The sequence below is a fragment of the Schistocerca serialis genome, unplaced genomic scaffold (assembly GCF_023864345.2).
Source record: "Schistocerca serialis cubense isolate TAMUIC-IGC-003099 unplaced genomic scaffold, iqSchSeri2.2 HiC_scaffold_1362, whole genome shotgun sequence".
Taxonomy (NCBI): domain Eukaryota; kingdom Metazoa; phylum Arthropoda; class Insecta; order Orthoptera; family Acrididae; genus Schistocerca; species Schistocerca serialis.
In genome coordinates this window covers 32,016,555-32,035,974 of record NW_026047583.1, presented here as the reverse complement: position 1 = coordinate 32,035,974, position 19,420 = coordinate 32,016,555, and the positions used below count along the sequence as shown (strand labels likewise).

General features: G+C 40.8%; 1 protein-coding gene across 1 annotated transcript in view; it reads right to left on the bottom strand.

Annotated features, from left to right (window-relative positions):
• Positions 1-19,420, bottom strand: part of LOC126440349 (pre-mRNA-splicing factor ATP-dependent RNA helicase PRP16-like) — a 183,608-nt gene that overhangs the window by 97,913 nt on the left and 66,275 nt on the right. Inside the window, exon 11 of the mRNA XM_050090637.1 lies at positions 13,011-13,157. Within this exon, the coding sequence (XP_049946594.1) occupies positions 13,011-13,157 (147 nt within the window). The remainder of the gene's footprint in view (positions 1-13,010; positions 13,158-19,420) is intronic.

Sequence of the window (19,420 nt, the reverse complement as noted above, 5' to 3'; positions counted from 1 at the left end):
TAGCAGAATATTGTCAAATGATTGTTCACAAAACTCAAAGAAATTATGGTCAAAACCCAAGAAAATTATGGTCAATGTAAAGCCTGTTAGTGGCACCAAAGTTAGTGTCCAGTCCATAGTGAATGAGACAAGAACTGAAATTGAGGGCAGCAAAGCAAAAGCTGAAATGCTTTATTCTGCTTTCAAAAGCTCCTTTACAAAGGAAAACCCAGCCGAATTGTCTCAATTTAATCCTCCTACCACTGAAAAGATGAGTGAAATAAGTGTTATGGTTAGCATTGTTGAGAAACAACTGTAATTATTAAAACTGATCACACCTCCAAGGCCTGGTGGAATCTCTAACAGATTCTATACTGAATCTGTGGCTAAGTTAGCCCTTGTTCTAACTATAACCTATTGTAGATCCCTTGAACAAAAAGCCTTGCCCAGTTCTTGGAAAAAAGCACAGGTCACACCCGTCTACAAGAAGGGTAGTAGAAGGGATCTACAAAAATACTGTCCAATATCCTTGACTTCGATTTGTTATAAAATCTCAGAACATGTTCTGAGCACCAACATAATGAGGTATCGCGAATAGAACAACCTCGTATATGCCAACCAGCATTGATTCAAAATATATCAAACACATGAAACACAACTTACACTTTTCTCACATGACACACTGAAAGCTCTGGATCAATAGAGTCAGGTAGATGCAGTATTTCTTGATTTTCAAAAAACGTCTGATTCAGTGCTACACCTACGCTTATTGTCGTAAGTATGATTACATGGAGTCTCAAGCGAAATTTGTGACTGGATTGAGGACTTTTTGGTAGGGAGGATGCAGCATTTTTTCTTGGATGGAGAGTCATTGTCAATCGTAGAAGTACTTCAGATGGGCACAGGGAAGTGTGTTGTGATCCTTGTTGTTTATGTTGCAGATTGTTGACCTTGCAGACAATGTTATTAGTAACCGCAGACTTTTAGCAGACAATTCAGTTATCTATAATGAAATATTGTCTGATAGAAGCTGCATAAATATTCAGTCAGTTTTTAACATTTCAAAGTGGTGCGGAATCGGCCAACCCGTACAAATACCCGATTATAGCACTTTGTGGATATACGAAATGGACTGATTACATAGGCTCAGTCATGAGTAAAGCAAGTGCTAGACTTAAGTTTATTGGTAGAATACTGGGGAAGCACAATCAGTCTACAAAGGGGATTGCTTACAAATCATTTGTGTGACCGGTTCTAGAATATTGCTCACATGTGTGGTACCAGTACCAAACAGGACTAACAGGGGTTATTGAACATATACAGAGAGGGTTTGTTTGATCCATGGGAGAGTATAAAGAGATACTGAAGAAAATGAACAGGCAGACTCTTGAAGATATAAACTACCCAGAGAAAATCTTTTCAAGAAACGGCTTTAAATGATGACTCTAGGAATATACTACAACACTCTGCATATTGCTCACATAGGGATCATGAGGGTAAGCTTAGAACATTTACAGCACAGAGGCATTCAAACAATCATTCTTTCCACAGTCCCTATATGAAGAAATGGGAAAAAACCCTAGTAAGGGTACAGTGGGATGCATCGTCTATCATGCTCTTCAGAGTGGTTTGCAGAGTATAAATTTAGATGTAGATCCCAGCCTCAAACTAAGCCCACCAGTTTCCACCCCCTCTCTCTTATCACCTCATCCCTATTCACATCCCCTCACCCTCACTTTGTGCCACCCTCACCCAACATACCCACCCATCTTTTCCTTTCCCTGCTCCTCTCATTTTCTACTCCCCCACAATAGACTCCCAATACTATACCTAGTGGCAGTCTTATGGTGCCTCCATCTAGTCCCTGATTGCTCAATGCTACCAGACATCTTCTCTTCCCCCCTCCATACCCTGCTATCCAATCATATGGTGAGTGGCAATTAATCCTTTTCTTTATATTGTTGATATTCAAACTTGGAATTTTCACTGTTTAATTTATAGTGCATTTTTTGTCAAATTTAAACAACCTTTACTAGAATATAACTGATTATGAATTTATATTTGGACTGTGCAATATACCTGTGTAGGTTACAGACACTGTGATAGCAATAGCTCCAAAAAACAACTTCTTCCTCCATGCACAAAATTCTGTATAAACATAAATTTAGAGGAATCTTCAGCTCTCAGGAATTTTTAATTTGAATCAAAGAATTTACAAGAAATTAGACAGTCGCCTTCAAGATTCATGCGGTATTACCATCTAGTACACATGCATGGATTCGTGCATGGATTCATGCCTAGACTATACGGCAAAAAATAAAATTATCCATTTGGGTTTTGGTTGTGTTAGTTGGTTCAGTTTAGTTTGGTATTGTCTGGTACTATTTCACTTGCAACCTGTACCTTGTGTCACAATGTTCTGCTGAAGGATTACCTATTATTTGATGAATATGGCTTGTATGTGATTCTAGTCGCCATGTAGAATTTTGTGCCTTACATGTGCGGACTTCTCTGAAGTGTCTTCTCTGCTACAGAAAATTGCTAAAGCTTTCTGACTATCGACCTGTATCAAATTATCAAATGTCAACTTAATAAGTCACAATAGGCACACACGCGCACACACACACTCATGCAAAAACAACTCGCACACATGTCTGCAGTCTCAGGCAACTGAAACCACAGTGCCTGGACTGCAGATGTGTGTGCAAGTTGCATTTGAGCTCGTGTGTGCGCGCGCTTGTGTGTGTGTGTGTGTGTGTGTGTGTGTGTGTGTGTGTGTAATGTTGACAAAGGCCTTAATGGCTGATAGCTAAAATTGTGTGAATCTTTTTGTTGTGCCTATCACGACTTAGCATCTCCGCTATATGGTGAGCACCTATTTTCCTTCTCTAATACTGTTACATTCTATTCTGGATTTTCCATTGTTTCATTATTTAAGAGCTTGTTATCCTGTAAAGAGTCTACCCGTAAGTTTGTGCTGGATATTTCAAACTGTACGCTGTTGAACTTATCTCTAACATAACGAAAATATTGCTTTAATTCTATATTTACTACTTGATGTACTTCATCAGGTAAGTTTTCTATGAGAGTGTTAACCTTTGTGTAAATACCTGTTAACTTTGTTGCCTGCTCTGTTATTTTAGCTTTGAAATGCTCTTTTAATGCTTCACTTACGTTACTAGTTATAGTTTCTTGTATGATATCCTGTTTTGCATTAAACTTAACATCTACAATATCTTCTGTTGTAGTATTTATATTATCCAGTTTGTCTGTTAAGGCTTTAATAGGTTCTTCTGAGCTCTGCGAGGTTGAAGATAACATTTGTGCTCAAAGTCTCGAATTTAGTGTTTAAAGTAGCAAACAGTTTTTTGTTATTGTCATTATTGTCTTTCAATTTCAAACAATGGAAAATCGACGATGGAGTGTAACAATATTATAAAAAGGAAAGTTGCTACTTGCCATATAGCAGAGATGCTGAGTCGCAGATAGGCACAACAAAAAGACCATCACAAATAAAGCCTTTTGCCATTAAGACCTCCTTCAACAAAAGACGACACACACACACACACACACACACACACACACACACAAACAAATGTAACTCACACACACGACTGCATTTTCAGGCAACTGAAACCATACTGTGAAGAGCAGCTCCAGTGCATGATGGGAGTGGCAACTGTGTGGGGGTAAGGAGGAGGCTGGGGCGGTGAGGGAGAAGGATAGTATGATGGGGGTGTGGACAGTGAAGTACTTCAGGTTAGATGGAGGGCAGGGGAGAGGAGGGGGGGGGGGGGAGTATCGGAAAAGGAGTGAAGTAAAAAGATTGGGTGTGATGGTAGAACGATGACTGTGTAGTGCTAGAACGGGAACAGGGAAGGCGCTGGATGGGTGAGGACACTGACTAACAAAAGTTGAGGGCAGGAGGGTTACAGGAATGTAGGACGTATTGCAGGGAAAGTTCCCACCCGCAGAATTCAGAAAAGCTGGTGTTGGTGGGAAGGATCCATATGGTGCATGTTGCGAAACAGTCCTCGAATTGAAGGATGTCATGTTTGGCAGCATGTTCATGTTCAGGAACATGGTGGCCCACTTATTTCTTGGCCAGTTTGTCGGTGGCCATTCATGCAGACAGCCAGCTTGTTGGCTGTCATGCCTATACAGAATGCTGCGTAGTGATTGCAGCTCAGCTTGCAGATCACGACTGGTTTCACAGGTAGCCCTATCTTTGATGGGATAGGTGATATTAGTGACTGGATTGGAGTAGGTGGTGATGAGAGGATGTATGGGACAGGTCTTGCATCTAGGTCTATTACAGGGGTATGAGCCATGAGGTAATGGGTTGGGAGTAGGGGTTGTGTAATGATGGATGAGTATATTGTGTAGGTTCGGTGGATGGTGGAATACCACTGTGCGAGGGGTGGGAAGGGTAGTGGGCAGAACATTTCTCATTTCAGGGCACGACGAGAGGTGGTCAAAACCCTGGTGGAGGATGTAATTCAGTTGCTCCAGTCCTGGGTGCTACTGAATTACGAGGGGAATGCTCTTTTGTGGCCAGACGGTGGGACTTTTGGAGGTGGTGGGAGACTGGAAAGATATGGGACAGGAGATTTGTTTTTGTACAAGATTGGGAGGATAATTATGGTCTGTGAAGGCCTCGGTGAGACCCTTGGTATATATCGAGAGGGACTGCTCATCACTGCAGATGCGACGACTATGGGTGGCTAGGCTGTATGGAAGGGACTTCACAGTGTGGAATGGGTGGCAGCTGTCGAAGTGGAGGTACTGCTGGTGGTTAGTAGGTTTGATATGGTCAGAGGTACTGATGTAGCATCTTTGAGATGGAGCTCAACATCTAGAAGGTGGCTTGTTGGGCTGAGAATGACCAGGCGAAGCAAATGGGGGAGAAGTTGCTGAGGTCCTGGAGGAATGTGGATAGGGTATCCTCACCCTCGATCTAGATTGCAAAGATGTCATCAATGAGTCTGAACCAGGTGAGGGGTTTAACATTCTGTTTTTTTTTAGGAAGGATTCATCTAGATGGCTGACGAATAGGTTAGCATACGATGGTGCCATGCAGGTGCCCATAGCCGTACCCCAGATTTGTTTGTAGGTAATGCCTTCTAAGGAGAAATAACTGTGGGTGAGGATATGGTTGGTCATGGTGACTAGGAAGGAAGTTGTTGGTTTGGAATCTGTTGGGTGCTAGGAAAGGATCTTCAGTCACTACTCAAATCCTTAGACCCATCCCAGAACCTCTCCCTTAAGTCCATCTCTCAACTCACCTCTACCACTCCCCATACTCCTACCTTCTACATGCTTCCTAAAGTCCATAAACCTAACCACCCAGGGTGCCCCATTGTGGCCACTTACTGTGCCCCCAGAGAGACAATCTCTGCTCTTGAAGACCAACACCTTCAACTTATTACCCTTCAACATAAAAGACACCAAATATTACCTCCACTGCCTCTCCACAGTTCTTGTCCCTTTATCACATGATGCCCAGGTCATCACTATTGATGGGACCTCCCTTTACATTAACATTCCTGATGTCCATGGCCTTACCACTATCTATATTCCAACAACCTCCTTTCTAGTTGCCATGACCAACTATATATAATAGTACAAGCGAAATAAAGTCAAATAAAAATAACCAGATTAAGTCTCAAGTGTTTGTACGTTGAAGTAACCCGACAACAACGAACTAACAGGACTGCCCTTAGGCGGGAATACGAAAGTATGAAGCCGTATAATGTGACTGACTCCTACTCTCATGACACAAAGGCCATGGACAAATGACAACTTAGTCACGTCACGTTTTCGAGGGAAATAAAGAATACATCAATGAAATAATCTGTGATGCATCAAATGACCCACATAAATTATAATAAAAGAACATGGTAGATTAAAATAGAAAGTATTATCAATGCACGTCGAAAACACTTGCGTGAGAGAAATACAAATGAAAATAGTTATTGATACTGCACGGCAAGAATAGGGAACAGGACAAATAATACATAGAGAGAGAAGAAAGAGGGTAAAATTTGAGGAAAAGTATTAAAGAACCTCTTCGTTCCTGGTCAATAAAGCAGTTAAATTTGCTGAGCAGTATTGTCTGACAAAAATAAGGTGTACAAATAATGTGAACTCATGAAGGATTGGATATTATGTGGGTAGACAGAGATTGGAGTGACTGATCTGTACCGCAGCAATGTAAGGTCCAATTGCAAGAGAAATTGTCTGTACCACTTTTATGAAATAGTTGATGCAGGGTCACTTTCAAGTACAAATGAAAGTAAGTTGTGCAGTGCTTACCCAAAAATGGAGAGGTTCAGCTATGATGCAATGAAAAAGAATTTAAGTAGGAGTTAGTGGGGATGTCATGCATAAATAGAAAAGATACTTAAGGAGATTTATATTTATTATATAAGAAAATGATAAAGTGACGTCTTCCGCATGAGTGCGGGGATATGTAGTGTAACAGGACATTGTTGGTTAGGTCCTGTTCTGCTGTACAAAAACTGTAGTGTCAGCTACAGATGATCACGATGATTACGGGGTCAAATATTGATAGACCTAGTGTGCATACCATATTTGTTCCTATGAGGGCATAAGAGGAAATATGTAGCCACAGTACGCGGAAGCCAGGAAGATGCTGACTACTTGCTGAGCATCCGGAATGTAGTTCATGGACCCAGAAAATGTGCACAGAATAAACAGGATTATGGTATCTCTTAGGAGAAAAACAAATGACGTTTCGGGACTGTAATGTAAGGAAGCTTTTGTATTACTGTTAGATTGGCAGCACTCTTGTTTGAGTTCTCATAGAGAAAGAGTGTATCAGTGCCACATTAATGGACTGAATTGTAAATGCAGTTATGCAATAAACATCTGGGGACAGATGCTTGAAAGTGAAAACACTTATTAAGTTGCCATTGATGATTTGGTACAAGTCAGAAAGTGTTGCAAGTGAAATAGTACTGGGCAATACCAAACTAAACTGAACCGACTAACACAACCAAAACCCAAATGGATAATTTTATTTTTTGCCATATAGTCTAGGCACAAATCCATGCTCGCATACTAGATGGTAATACCGCATGAATCTTGAAGGCGACTGTCTAATTTCTTGTACATTCTTTGATTCAAATTAAAAATTCCTGAGAGCTGGAGATTCCTATTTGTTAAGTAACTGTTTTTATTTTTTGATATTATTATTATTATTAATTACGTAATTCCTGTTCTCTTGTATAACTAACACAAAATTATTTGAATTTTGTTCTCAATTATGGGCTGAACTCTTCATTTTATATTATGACACTTCGTATCACAGTCACTGTTTATCTAAATTTACGTTTATACAGAATTTTGTGCATGGGGGAAGAAGTTGCTTTCTGGAGCTATTGCCATCATAATGTCTGTAACCCTTAGGATTAGGGCACAATAATGATGAAGAAAAGCCAGATGATGTTGGTTTCAAGCCTGGTTGGCAAGAGGCAATGAAGGTAATTGCATATATTCCCTACTAGTGAAGGAACTGAGGACTGAAGGTCAGTAGGAACTTCGGAAAGTGATGATAATGGATGTGGCTTATTTCGACATGCTGCTGTTGATGATGAAGGAAGGAATTCACTCAAGTGATGCAGTTTCACCTAGGTGGAAGTAAGAATTGAACTATTTGTTTTATTTATTTTGTGATTGGACTCTCTCACCAACTATCACCAGTTTCTCCTTCCTAGCACGCTGACATAAAACAAAAGTTACAATCAAATCAAACATTAACTCTCACCAATTACAGCATTACCCACACAAGTCAAAAATTACACATATAAAATTATGTGCAGATTTACTCATAAATACCAGGTGTAGAAGTATGAAACCAGAATTTGATTGTAGTAATTACACGGCTGTTCTTTGAAACTGATAATATTTTATTTAAAATAATCTCCATTGCTATTTATACATTTCTCCCACATCTCCGGCAGGCTATGAATGCCACGTCAAAAAAACTGTTCTTTTTTTGAAGTGAACTAGTCAGCGAGGCATTTTTGTACATTATCATATACACTGAATCATTGTTCAGTGATGCAAACAAATGATAATCAGATGGAGCCAAGGCTGGAGAATAAGCCGCATCCCTAGTATTTACCAACTGAATGTCTCGATCGTTTCCCTGACCCATTTTACTGTGTGTGATGGGGCATTATCATGGGGCCTTTTTCCATATTCTGGTAATTTGCATGTAATGCTCAATTTAAATCGATCATTTGGTGTTGGTAGCGATCAGTGGTAATGGTTTCATCAGGTATTAGCAGCTCATAATAGATGACACCCTTCTGATCCCACCAAACACAGAGCATTGTCTTCTTTCCAAAGCGATTTGGTCTTGCCCTGGATGTCGATGGTTTGCCTGGATTCACCCATGATTTAAGATGGTTAGGATTCTCAAAATATATCCAATGTTCATCACCTGTATTATTCAATGGAGAAGCAACTTTCTTTTGTATCTGGCGAGCAGCATTTCACAAGTGGTCTTTTGATCTGCATGCTGTCTTGCATTTGGTTCATGCGGAACACATTTTCCCACTTTGTGAACCTTTACCATAGCTTTAAACCAAAGAGAAATGGCTTTATGCATCACATTCAATTGTTCTGTGAGTTCCGTTGAGTCTGAGTATCGTGTTCATCCAATAAAGCCTGCAGTTCATTGTCTTTGAACTTTTTTTGGTGGTTTCCTGCACTCGTCGTTTTTCACATCAAAATCACCACTTTTGAATTTTTTGGGCCACTCAAAACATTGCGTTTTAGCAAGAGCATGTTCACCGAAAGCTTCAACAAGCATTCAATGCGATTCTGCAGCAGTTTTCTTCAAACGATAACAGAAAACCAATGCTGTCTGCAAATCATAATTTGTAGGCACAAAACTCAACATGTTTACAGGTTTGAAACAGATACAGATGTATGGAACTTGGGTTACTGTGTTTTGACATTCATTGTCAGCTGTTACAAGGAACAGATGGCACTGCAGATGTGGTCTCACGGGCCCTACGCTGACAGCTAGCACCATCTAGAGGGAAATTTCGTTTTCAGACTTCTACACCTGATAAACAATTCCTGATGTGACTTATTATGACATAGTGGATTGTGATAATAATACAGACACCTTTCTTTACTATATACCTGAACCAGGATGCTTATTGCTTCTCTGGCTCATTCTATTTCTAGAATATGAATCAATCAGTACAAAGATTCCTTTTCGCAAACAACTAGTATAATAAAAAAAGTTTGTTGGTAAAAAGTACTGCTTTTGTTTATGAATCTATGAAAATTTAATGACTGAAAAATTCACAAAATCTCCCATGATTGTCAGTGGCGTACTCCTTCCAACTGGGGGACCACTTGGAGGGGGCTCACCCACCTTAGGTGATTGTTCACACCTCCTGAACTTCTCACAGAGGGACCAACTGGCAATTTGAGAAGGTCACAACTCAGGTTAACACTCCTCCCTAGGCCTGGCCTGTACAAGGATACATGCAAACTGCCTGTTCAGCCGGGGCTGGGAATTACACGCTACCCAGGCACCTGTTATGCATCAAATGTGTGGGCTGGCCTTCAGGAGCACACAGGGAGCAAGAAGAAACATAGAAGAACCTCAAACACCAAAGCAGAGGAAGGGTATGAGATGGAAAACGAAGAAAGAAAGAGAAGACAGATGAGGGGCTGTTCTGATGTCAGGCTATTAAAACCTCAGAACACATTCTCAAAAATATCCCATACAGGGTCTCCAATGGAGGGGAAAAGGACAGCAGAAGAATAGAGAGGCAGCACAGATAGGAAACTGGTGCTGCGAAGGCTGGAACACCAAGGTAGCCAAGCACGAATTCACCAAAGAGTGGTGAGGCCCCTAGGGGGTCAGCAGGGCAGTGTGTTAGATCCGCTGCTGTTCAAGATATACACCAATGAGTAGATAATACATGTCAATAGCCGGCAGTTTATGTGTGCTAATGACATGGCTGTAGTTGTCCGAGGGGAGCCCCTTCGAGGAAGTGGAGGAGAAATTAACTAGCAGCTCTGAAATACTGGGGGATTATCATCAACAAAACCATCTGAAACCAAACCAATCAAAGAAGCAAGTTTGCAGTTTCCACCTCAGAAACAAGGAAGCTGAAGAAAAATTATACACTCCTGGAAATGGAAAAAAGAACACATTGACACCGGTGTGTCAGACCCACCATACTTGCTCCGGACACTGCGAGAGGGCTGTACAAGCAATGATAACACGCACGGCACAGCGGACACACCAGGAACCGCGGTGTTGGCCGTCGAATGGCGCTAGCTGTGCAGCATTTGTGCACCGCCGCCGTCAGTGTCAGCCAGTTTGCCGTGGCATACGGAGCTCCATCGCAGTCTTTAACACTGGTAGCATGCCGCGACAGCGTGGACGTGAACCGTATGTGCAGTTGACAGACTTTGAGCGAGCGCGTATAGTGGGCATGCGGGAGGCCGGGTGGACGTGCCGCTGAATTGCTCAACACGTGGGGCGTGAGGTCTCCACAGTACATCGATGTTGTCGCCAGTGGTCGGCGAAAGGTGCACGTGCCCGTCGACCTGGGACCGGACCGCAGCGACGCACGGATGCACGCCAAGACCGTAGGATCCTACGCAGTGCCGTAGGGGACCGCACCGCCACTTCCCAGCAAATTAGGGACACTGTTGCTCCTGGGGTATCGGCGAGGACCATTCGCAACCGTCTCCATGAAGCTGGGCTACGGTCCCGCACACCGTTAGGCCGTCTTCCGCTCACGCCCCAACATCGTGCAGCCCGCCTCCAGTGGTGTCGCGACAGGCGTGAATGGAGGGACGAATGGAGACGTGTCGTCTTCAGCGATGAGAGTCACTTCTGCCTTGGTGCCAATGATGGTCGTATGCGTGTTTGGCGCCGTGCAGGTGAGCGCCACAATCAGGACTGCATACGACCGAGGCACACAGGGCCAACACCCGGCATCATGGTGTGGGGAGCGATCTCCTACACTGGCCGTAAACCACTGGTGATCGTCGAGGGGACACTGAATAGTGCACGGTACATCCAAACCGTCATCGAACCCATCGTTCTACCATTCCTAGACCGGCAAGGGAACTTGCTGTTCCAACAGGACAATGCACGTCCGCATGTATCCCGTGGCAACAAACGTGCTCTAGAAGGTGTAAGTCAACTACCCTGGCCAGCAAGATCTCCGGATCTGTCCCCCATTGAGCATGTTTGGGACTGGATGAAGCGTCTTCTCACGCGGTCTGCACGTCCAGCACGAACGCTGGTCCAACTGAGGCGCCAGGTGGAAATGGCATGGCAAGCCGTTCCACAGGACTACATCCAGCATCGCTACGATCGTCTCCATGGGAGAATAGCAGCCTGCATTGCTGCGAAAGGTGGATATACACTGTACTAGTGCCGACATTGTGCATGCTCTGTTGCCTGTGTCTATGTGCCTGTGGTTCTGTCAGTGTGATCACGTGATGTATCTGACCCCAGGAATGTGTCAATAAAGTTTCCCGTTCCTGGGACAATGAATTCACAGTGTTCTTATTTCAATTTCCAGGAGTGTATATGCACTGGAAAGGGCAAGAGTTAGAGCACTGCTACAATCCCAAATACTTAGGCATGTATTTGGACAGAACACTGACATTTAAACAGTACTGTTCAGACACTAAGCAAAAATTCAGTGGTAGGAACAGTATCATTTGTGACCTTACCAACAAAAACTAGGGTGCTGACTCCACAAGTGCTTCGATAAACAAATCAGTCATCCTGCAGTATATCAGGATGTTTGATGCCCATACCAAATGCTCTCATAGGCACAGCTCCCCCCCGTATACGGAGGCAAGTAGCTGCCGAGGTGGAGAGGGAGAGAAATTTGACAGATAATCGTCACTCTCTACACAGGCACCGACAACAGTCCAGGCAGTTTCACTCAAGAAATAGCTTTTATCAGAAATTAGAGCCAATCAACGTCACCGACAAAGACAGGAGACTTCAGCTATCCTATGCTGCAACTGAAGGAAGAACTTGTGGCTGGAAGTAACAAACCATCACAACCAGAAAGGCTCTCAACAGGCTGAGGAATAGGACTGCCCAACAGACTGCCCAATAGGACTATTTCGATGGAGAAACACTATGTGACTGTGGGAATGGCCGCACGGATGACCACCAACTGGTGTGCCCAAACCTCATCACGAGCTGTATGCGACTAGATTTACAGGTAGCTAATGATAAGGTGATCTGTGTATCTGATTATTGGGCAAAATATAAAACGTAAATTTTATCTCTGTTGGCTTATACTAGATTTTAATGTATGATAATCTGGACACAGAAACTATGATATTATTAACATTTTTGTTGCAAAAAAGCTCAGAAAGTGAAATCGTAAATCTATTATTTGAATAATGAATAATTATTTTTTATTTGTTTGTATTTTTAAACTGTTTGTTGATTTGTTTTGCAACTGACCTTAACTCAATCAATAAAATAAGTCAATGTTATGAGATGGTGATATTTATTTCACAACACATTACCTAAATTACTGTAATAAAACTTTATTTTTATGGGTGGGGGTTATAGAAAGATTGGAAAATTTAAGCTTGCCCACCTTGGCAAAAATCCTAGTTCCAGCCCTGCATTTTGCCATCCTTTTCTGTCTATCGCTATTCCCCCTGCTTCAGTTCAGCAACATTTTCGAATAATTTTAGTTTTGGCGTTATTCTCATCTGCTCCAAATTCTATATCAAATATGAACTAATCACTCTAACTACTGGAACAAACATGGCATTTTGTAACACACTTATCAGATTCAATGAGAGTTACTTGACTCAAATTATTGCTAATTTAAATTTACATTACCTTCTCTCTAATTTTGTATGGAATAGATTGGAAAGGTCACCATGGAGTCATTATGTACCAACACATGATATATACTGATCTCAGGATGAAAGTATATAAACTGGTAATTTCAGAAATGAAAATGTTGCGCACTTACCTCACGTAAGAGACCAAATAACACATCTGTGCTGAGAGAGCGTTCATGTGCTTCATCCATTATAATTGCACTGTAGTTGTCTAGATCTGACTCCCGGAGAGACTCTCGCAACAGTATACCGTCTGTCATGTATTTTATAATAGTTTTCTGGAACAACAAAAAACAAATTTATGAAGCCACAAATATGAAATTTAATTTTTTTTTTTCATTTTATAGTAAATATTGCTATCTACATATGAAGCAAAAATGCAATCTCACTCCATGAATCAAGCTGTAGCAGTCAAAGCTGCACTGATAATGATTAATTCATACACGTAGCTAATTGCAGATAGGTGAGCTTTAGCTGCAAAAAGGGAGCAGCAGTTAACTGTATGGATATACCAGTGAATTGGCCAATAGAGCGATTGTATGTCACTAATTTATTTCAATACATATTCAGGAGCAACTGAATTAGAGATATGTACCTAACAGAGTGAAGCACCACCCACTTTTAACCTTAATGATAGGGCTGTCGGCTGGATTCTATTAAAGACATCAAAAGTACTGGAGAGCCTTGGTAATTAATGATTACTCAATCACTACTCACAACTCAGAAAATTCACTGTCACTGGGTCCTAAGTGCAATTCATCTTACTCAGTGGCATCACAGATGTGCTAAATAAGACTGAGGTGAGGTGACTTAGGGGTCAGACATGCACTCTCACGCCTAGTACATATCATTCAAACCATTCTGATGAAATTTTGAAGTCACTGACTGGTACACTGTCGTGCTGAAGGTTCAGTTCACTGAAGGGTATTGCAGCCAAACAACTGGATACCCATAATGCAAGCAGGATGTTGAACCTCATATGGTTTTCAACATACTCACATGCAATTACTGTCAGCCACTGTAATGCGTATCCAACTCTTAAAATGACCATTTTCCAGACAGTGGAAAATCAAGCATTGAATACCGATAAACTAATGAAAAGGGTAAATTGCTACTCACCATATAGATGAGATGTTGAGTCACCAAAAGGCACGACAAAAAGACTGCTATACATTTAAGCTTTCAGCCAACAGGTTTTCTTTTAAGCATAACTCACACACAACACATGACCACTGTCTCTGGTCACCAAGGCCAGATTCATTTTTTGTTATCTGCGCCTTCAATAGCAGTGTTCTTGTGCACGTAATTGTCTGTGCCATAAGTAATGGCACACACATGTGGAACAGTATCTTATACTACAGTACTTACAGAATGGATGTAATTATTGGTGGTGCAGCTGTCCATAATTTTTATTGTCTTTTATTAAACTACTGAATGATTTGCTGCATTATGACTCATGCATATGAATAGCCGTCAACAACAACAACGACAACAACAATCATTTACACATTGTCACCGATGGCACCATATTTGTATAGTTGCAGTTTTCCTTGAACTGAGGCACAAACACAGTCTGATGATATCCCAGTCATATGAAACACACTGAACAGTTCATCTCAGACTCAGGGGCCTCTTTCTTCAACAGATCAGCTATCTCTGACTCTGCAGCTCATGAGTGTAGGCATGATCTGTGCTATAAACAACTTTCTATCATTGTTGGCTGCATTTGAATCAATGTGTACTGATTACACACACACATATTAAAGTTCTGTTTACAGAAATTCTCAAAATAGTTTCAGTGGAATGGTTTGACAAAATGCAGTGGTTCTTTTTGAAACATTTAAAATTATTTTAAAATCTTTTGTCTGCAACTTTAAAATTTAGAGTATGACAATTCAAATATATTTGAATCAACAAAAAGTTCAAGTAGTAATAGTCCGACTGAAGCTACTCATATTGAGAAAATGGGAGGAGCCATCTATATTTAACTTCAAAAAACCTTTTATAACCATGATCGCATTAACCGGTTTCATCAGTTGAAACTGTCATCTTATGATCTTCAATAAACATGATTTATAACCAAGAATTTTTTAAAGATCAGATGATGACAGTTTCGACTGTCGAAACTGATTGTCAAAAACATATATTAATTAATAACATTCTGAACACAAATGAAATATCTGTACCTTTTTCAATCATTTCAAAGATTAATAAATCCCCAATGAAAATTGAACTTACCATTTCAAATCAAAGCAAAGAATGGACAAATAATGTTTAATAACAAGACCATTGATAAGCAGATACTATTGTGTTTATTCTCCCACTGGAACTTCCTCCTGAAAAGTGCATTCTTATTTATGTTCCTCGTCCTTCCGCCAGTTAAGTGCAATGACGGGTATACAGATTCTGTTACATAAAGACTTTGTGCTATGAAGCATTGATTATAAAGAACAATGCTCTTCTTGTTGACAGGGGTGGGGGGTGTTCTTCATAGTTAAAAGACCATTACTTCTAGACTGATCTGAGGTCACATTTATTGAGTTTGGAGCATGTGTAAAGGTGGCTACAGGCCAGTTTTATGGAAGCAAGTTGAACTGTACCACATGACTTTCAACCAGTCACTTTCTTCTTTTTGTTCTGTGCACATCCTGTTGTGTTCTTAATGTTTACGGTTCATTTCAGTTATAGTGGTCAGTGCATACAGATTATTTTTTTTTCTCATAGTGTTTGCCATGAGTGATAAGAAGCAATCACACCAAGTACCATACAAACAAGCTAGAGGAATAATGATCTGTGTGGACCAGTGTTTTAAAACAATAGTTTTCTGGCAAATCAGTGATGGCACAAGGTGTGTGTCATGCAGCTGCCAAGGATCAGCTGCACATGGAAGAAGACTGTGGGGCTGGTCTAAGGACTTAACAGGGAATATCCAGTGAACAGAATGTATCTACTCAAAACTGCATCTCAGCTGCTTTAAAGCCATGAGGCAAGTACCAAAACTGGAAAAAGATGTGTGTGATATCGACAATTTCACAAACAACGTTTTGTAATGCATAATATGTATGCCAAAGGTGAATATCTTACAGCGGAAAAATCAGTTTTGCACATGAAAGAGGCTATAAAATGAGTGTGGAAATGGTAAACACAATGTTCTGGTTGCCAAAAGTAATAAGCCTTACAGAGCTTCATGTCAGAGCAGCAGAAACTGGCATTACTCCACACTGTAAGCAAATTTTTAAAGCGTCAAAGACTAATAATTCTGAATATTACTATTCTGACGTGCTGTACAGTGTCTTTAACAGTGGTTTAGACAACAAATGTTGTCTTGTGTTATTATTATGGACAAAGCTGGCATCCCCTATGTGCAAGTTAACAAACCTCTAATTATGAATACTGAAAAGGCAGATAATATTGCGTGGTTAGCCTCTAACGGAATACATCAGAGTTTGGCACAGACCATAGCAGAATTGGTGATTCTTGTCAATGCACACAAGCCTGCCTACTGAATTTATGGGACAGACGAATTTGCCAAGAAAAACAGTACATTCAGAATTGCCGATGCTGAGAGATTTAAAAATGAGGCAATACAAAGAATCTCAACACTTGTGCGAGCTGCTTGCATAAGACATACAGAATAAGCTCATATTTTTTACAGTCAGAAAATGCCTTAAATATACTTTATCATTGTGAATACCCAATGTAAGCAATGCAAACAGTCATATGATTGATGAAGAGGATCACTATTGCTACAAAGATGAAACATTATGTATTTCCAGTATTTAAAGAAAGAAGCTGCATTATTATTATTGACAATATAGTTGCGTGTACATCTTACTCTCTCACTAAACAATCACATTACAGAGAATGGACTTCACTGTGGAAAACTGTGTACGCCACCACATATTCAGCTATCAGATTGCATGAACTGACAGAAACAAATCAGCAACGTTGGGTCTTATTTTCTGTCTCTCTGCACAGAATATGCTCTTCACCCACCTTTGTAGATTCTCCAGGCTCTTTAGGATGCTTCTACTGTCCAACAAAATTTTGTCAGTAAATGTAACAATATTATGAAAAGGACAGTTGCAACTCACCATATAATGGAGATTCTGAGTCACAGATGGGCACAACAAAAAGACTGTCACAAAATGAGCTTTCATGCGGGCGCGCGCGCACACACACACACACACACACACACACACACACACACACACACACACAGAGCTTCTCGCACACACATGACCACAGCCTCAAAAAAAGGCCTTGTTGGCCAAAAGCTTATTTTGTGACAGTCTTTTTGTTGTGCCTATCTGTGACTCAGCTATATGGTGAGTAGCAACTATCCTTTTCATAATATTGTTACATTCCGTCCAGGATTTCCCACTGTTTGATACTCTCAGTAAATGATTCTATGAATTTCTGTAGACACAGTGGTGGGAGAGACTCCAGAAACGTTTTTTTTTATGGTTGACTTGCGCCTGAAGATGGGAACAGAGCAAGCTTTATTCATGGACTACCAATTTGCTGGACCTATCTAGATCACAGGAGATGCTCATGTTTTATTTCACTATAATTTACCATCCTTTTTACGGACAAAATATTTCTTCAGGCATAAGAAATGTCTAACACAACACGGACTTTTCTCTGAATCGGCAGCTGCAGCGAATCATACAACCTGCTCTCTCCTTTTCCCCATCAAGGAGCAACCGCAATGTCGAAATTATACATCATAAAGCCCCCAAAATCTATTTGTCCACTGAATTGGCACATGACTGCCAAAACATGAATCACTTGGCACTTAGCCCCTTGTTAATCAAGTCATCCTATCAGGGCGTAAAAAAGTGAACTAATCTTCACCCTAGTTAATAATTTTTCTACCCTCTTTAAAATATTTACACTACCCAAGCTGAACCATGGACCTTGCTGTTGGTGGGGAGGCTTGCGTGCCTCAGCGTTACAGATGGCCGTACCGTAGGTGCAACCGCAACGGAGAGGTACCTGTTGAGAGGCCTGACAAACGTGTGGTTCCTGGAGAGGGGCAGCAGCCTTTGCAGTAGTTGCAGGGGCAACAGTCTGGATGATTGACTGATCTGGCCTTGTAACACTAATCAAAATGGCCTTGCTGTGCTGGTACTGTGAACAGCTGAAAGCAAAGGGAAACTACAGCCGTAATTTTTCCCGAGGGCATGCAGTTTTACTGTATGATTAAATGATGATGGCATCCTCTTGGGTAAAATATTCCGGAGGTAAAATAGTCTCCCATTCAGATCTCCGGGCAGGGACTACTCAATAGGACGTTGTTATCAGGAGAAAGAAAACTGGTGTTCTACGGATCGGAGTGTCGAACGTCAGATCCCTTAATCGGGCAGGTAGGTTAGAAAATTTAAAAAGGGAAATGGATAGGTTAAAGTTAGATATAGAGGAAATTAGTGAAGTTCGGTGGCAGGAGAAACAACACTTCTGGTCAGGTGAATACAGGGTTATAAATACAAAATTAAATAGGGGTAATGCAGGAGTAGGTTTAATAATGAATAAAAAAAATAGGAAAGTGAGTAAGCTATTACAAACAACATAGTGAATGCATTATTGTGGCCAAGATAAACACAAAGCCCACACCTACTACAGTAATACAAGTTTATATGCCAACTAGCTCTGCAGATGATGAAGAAATTGATGAAATGTATGATGAGATAAAAGAAATTATTTAGGTAGTGAAGGGAGACAAAAATTTAATAGTCACAGGTGACTGGAATTCGACAGTAGAAAAGGGAGAGAAGGACACATAGTAGGTGAATATGGATTGGAGGTAAGAAATGAAAGCGGAAGCCACCTGGTAGAATTTTGCACAAAGCATAACTTAATCATAGCGAACACTTGGTTCAAGAATCATAAAAGAAGGTTGTATACATGGCAGAAGCCTGGAGATACTAGAAGGTCTCAGATAGATTATATAATGGTAAGACAGAGATTTAGGAACCAGGTTTCAAATTGTAAGACATTTCCGGGGCCAGATGTAGACTCTGACCACAATCAATTGGTTATAAACTGTAGATTAAAACTGAAGAAACTGCAAAAAGGTGGGAAATTGAGGAGATGGGATCTGGATAAACTGAAAGAACCAGAGGTTGTAGAGAGCTTCAGGGAGAGCATTAGTGAACGATTGACAAGAATGGGGGAAAGAAATACAGTAGAAGAAGAATGGGTAGCTTTGAGAGATGAAATAGTGAAGGTAGCAGAGGAACAAGTACATAAAAAGACGAGGGCTAATAGAAATCCTTGGGTAACAGAAGAGATACTGAATTTAATTGATGAAAGGATAAAATACAAAAATGCAGTACATGAAGCATGCAAAAAGGAATACAAATGTCTCAAAAATGAGATCGACAGGAAGTGCAAAATGGCTAAGCAGGGATGGCTAGAGGACAAATGTAAGGATGTAGAGGCACATATCACTAAGGGTAAGATAGATACTGGCTACAGGAAAATTAAAGAGACCTTTGGAGAAAAGAGGACGACTTGCATGAATATCAAGAACACAGAT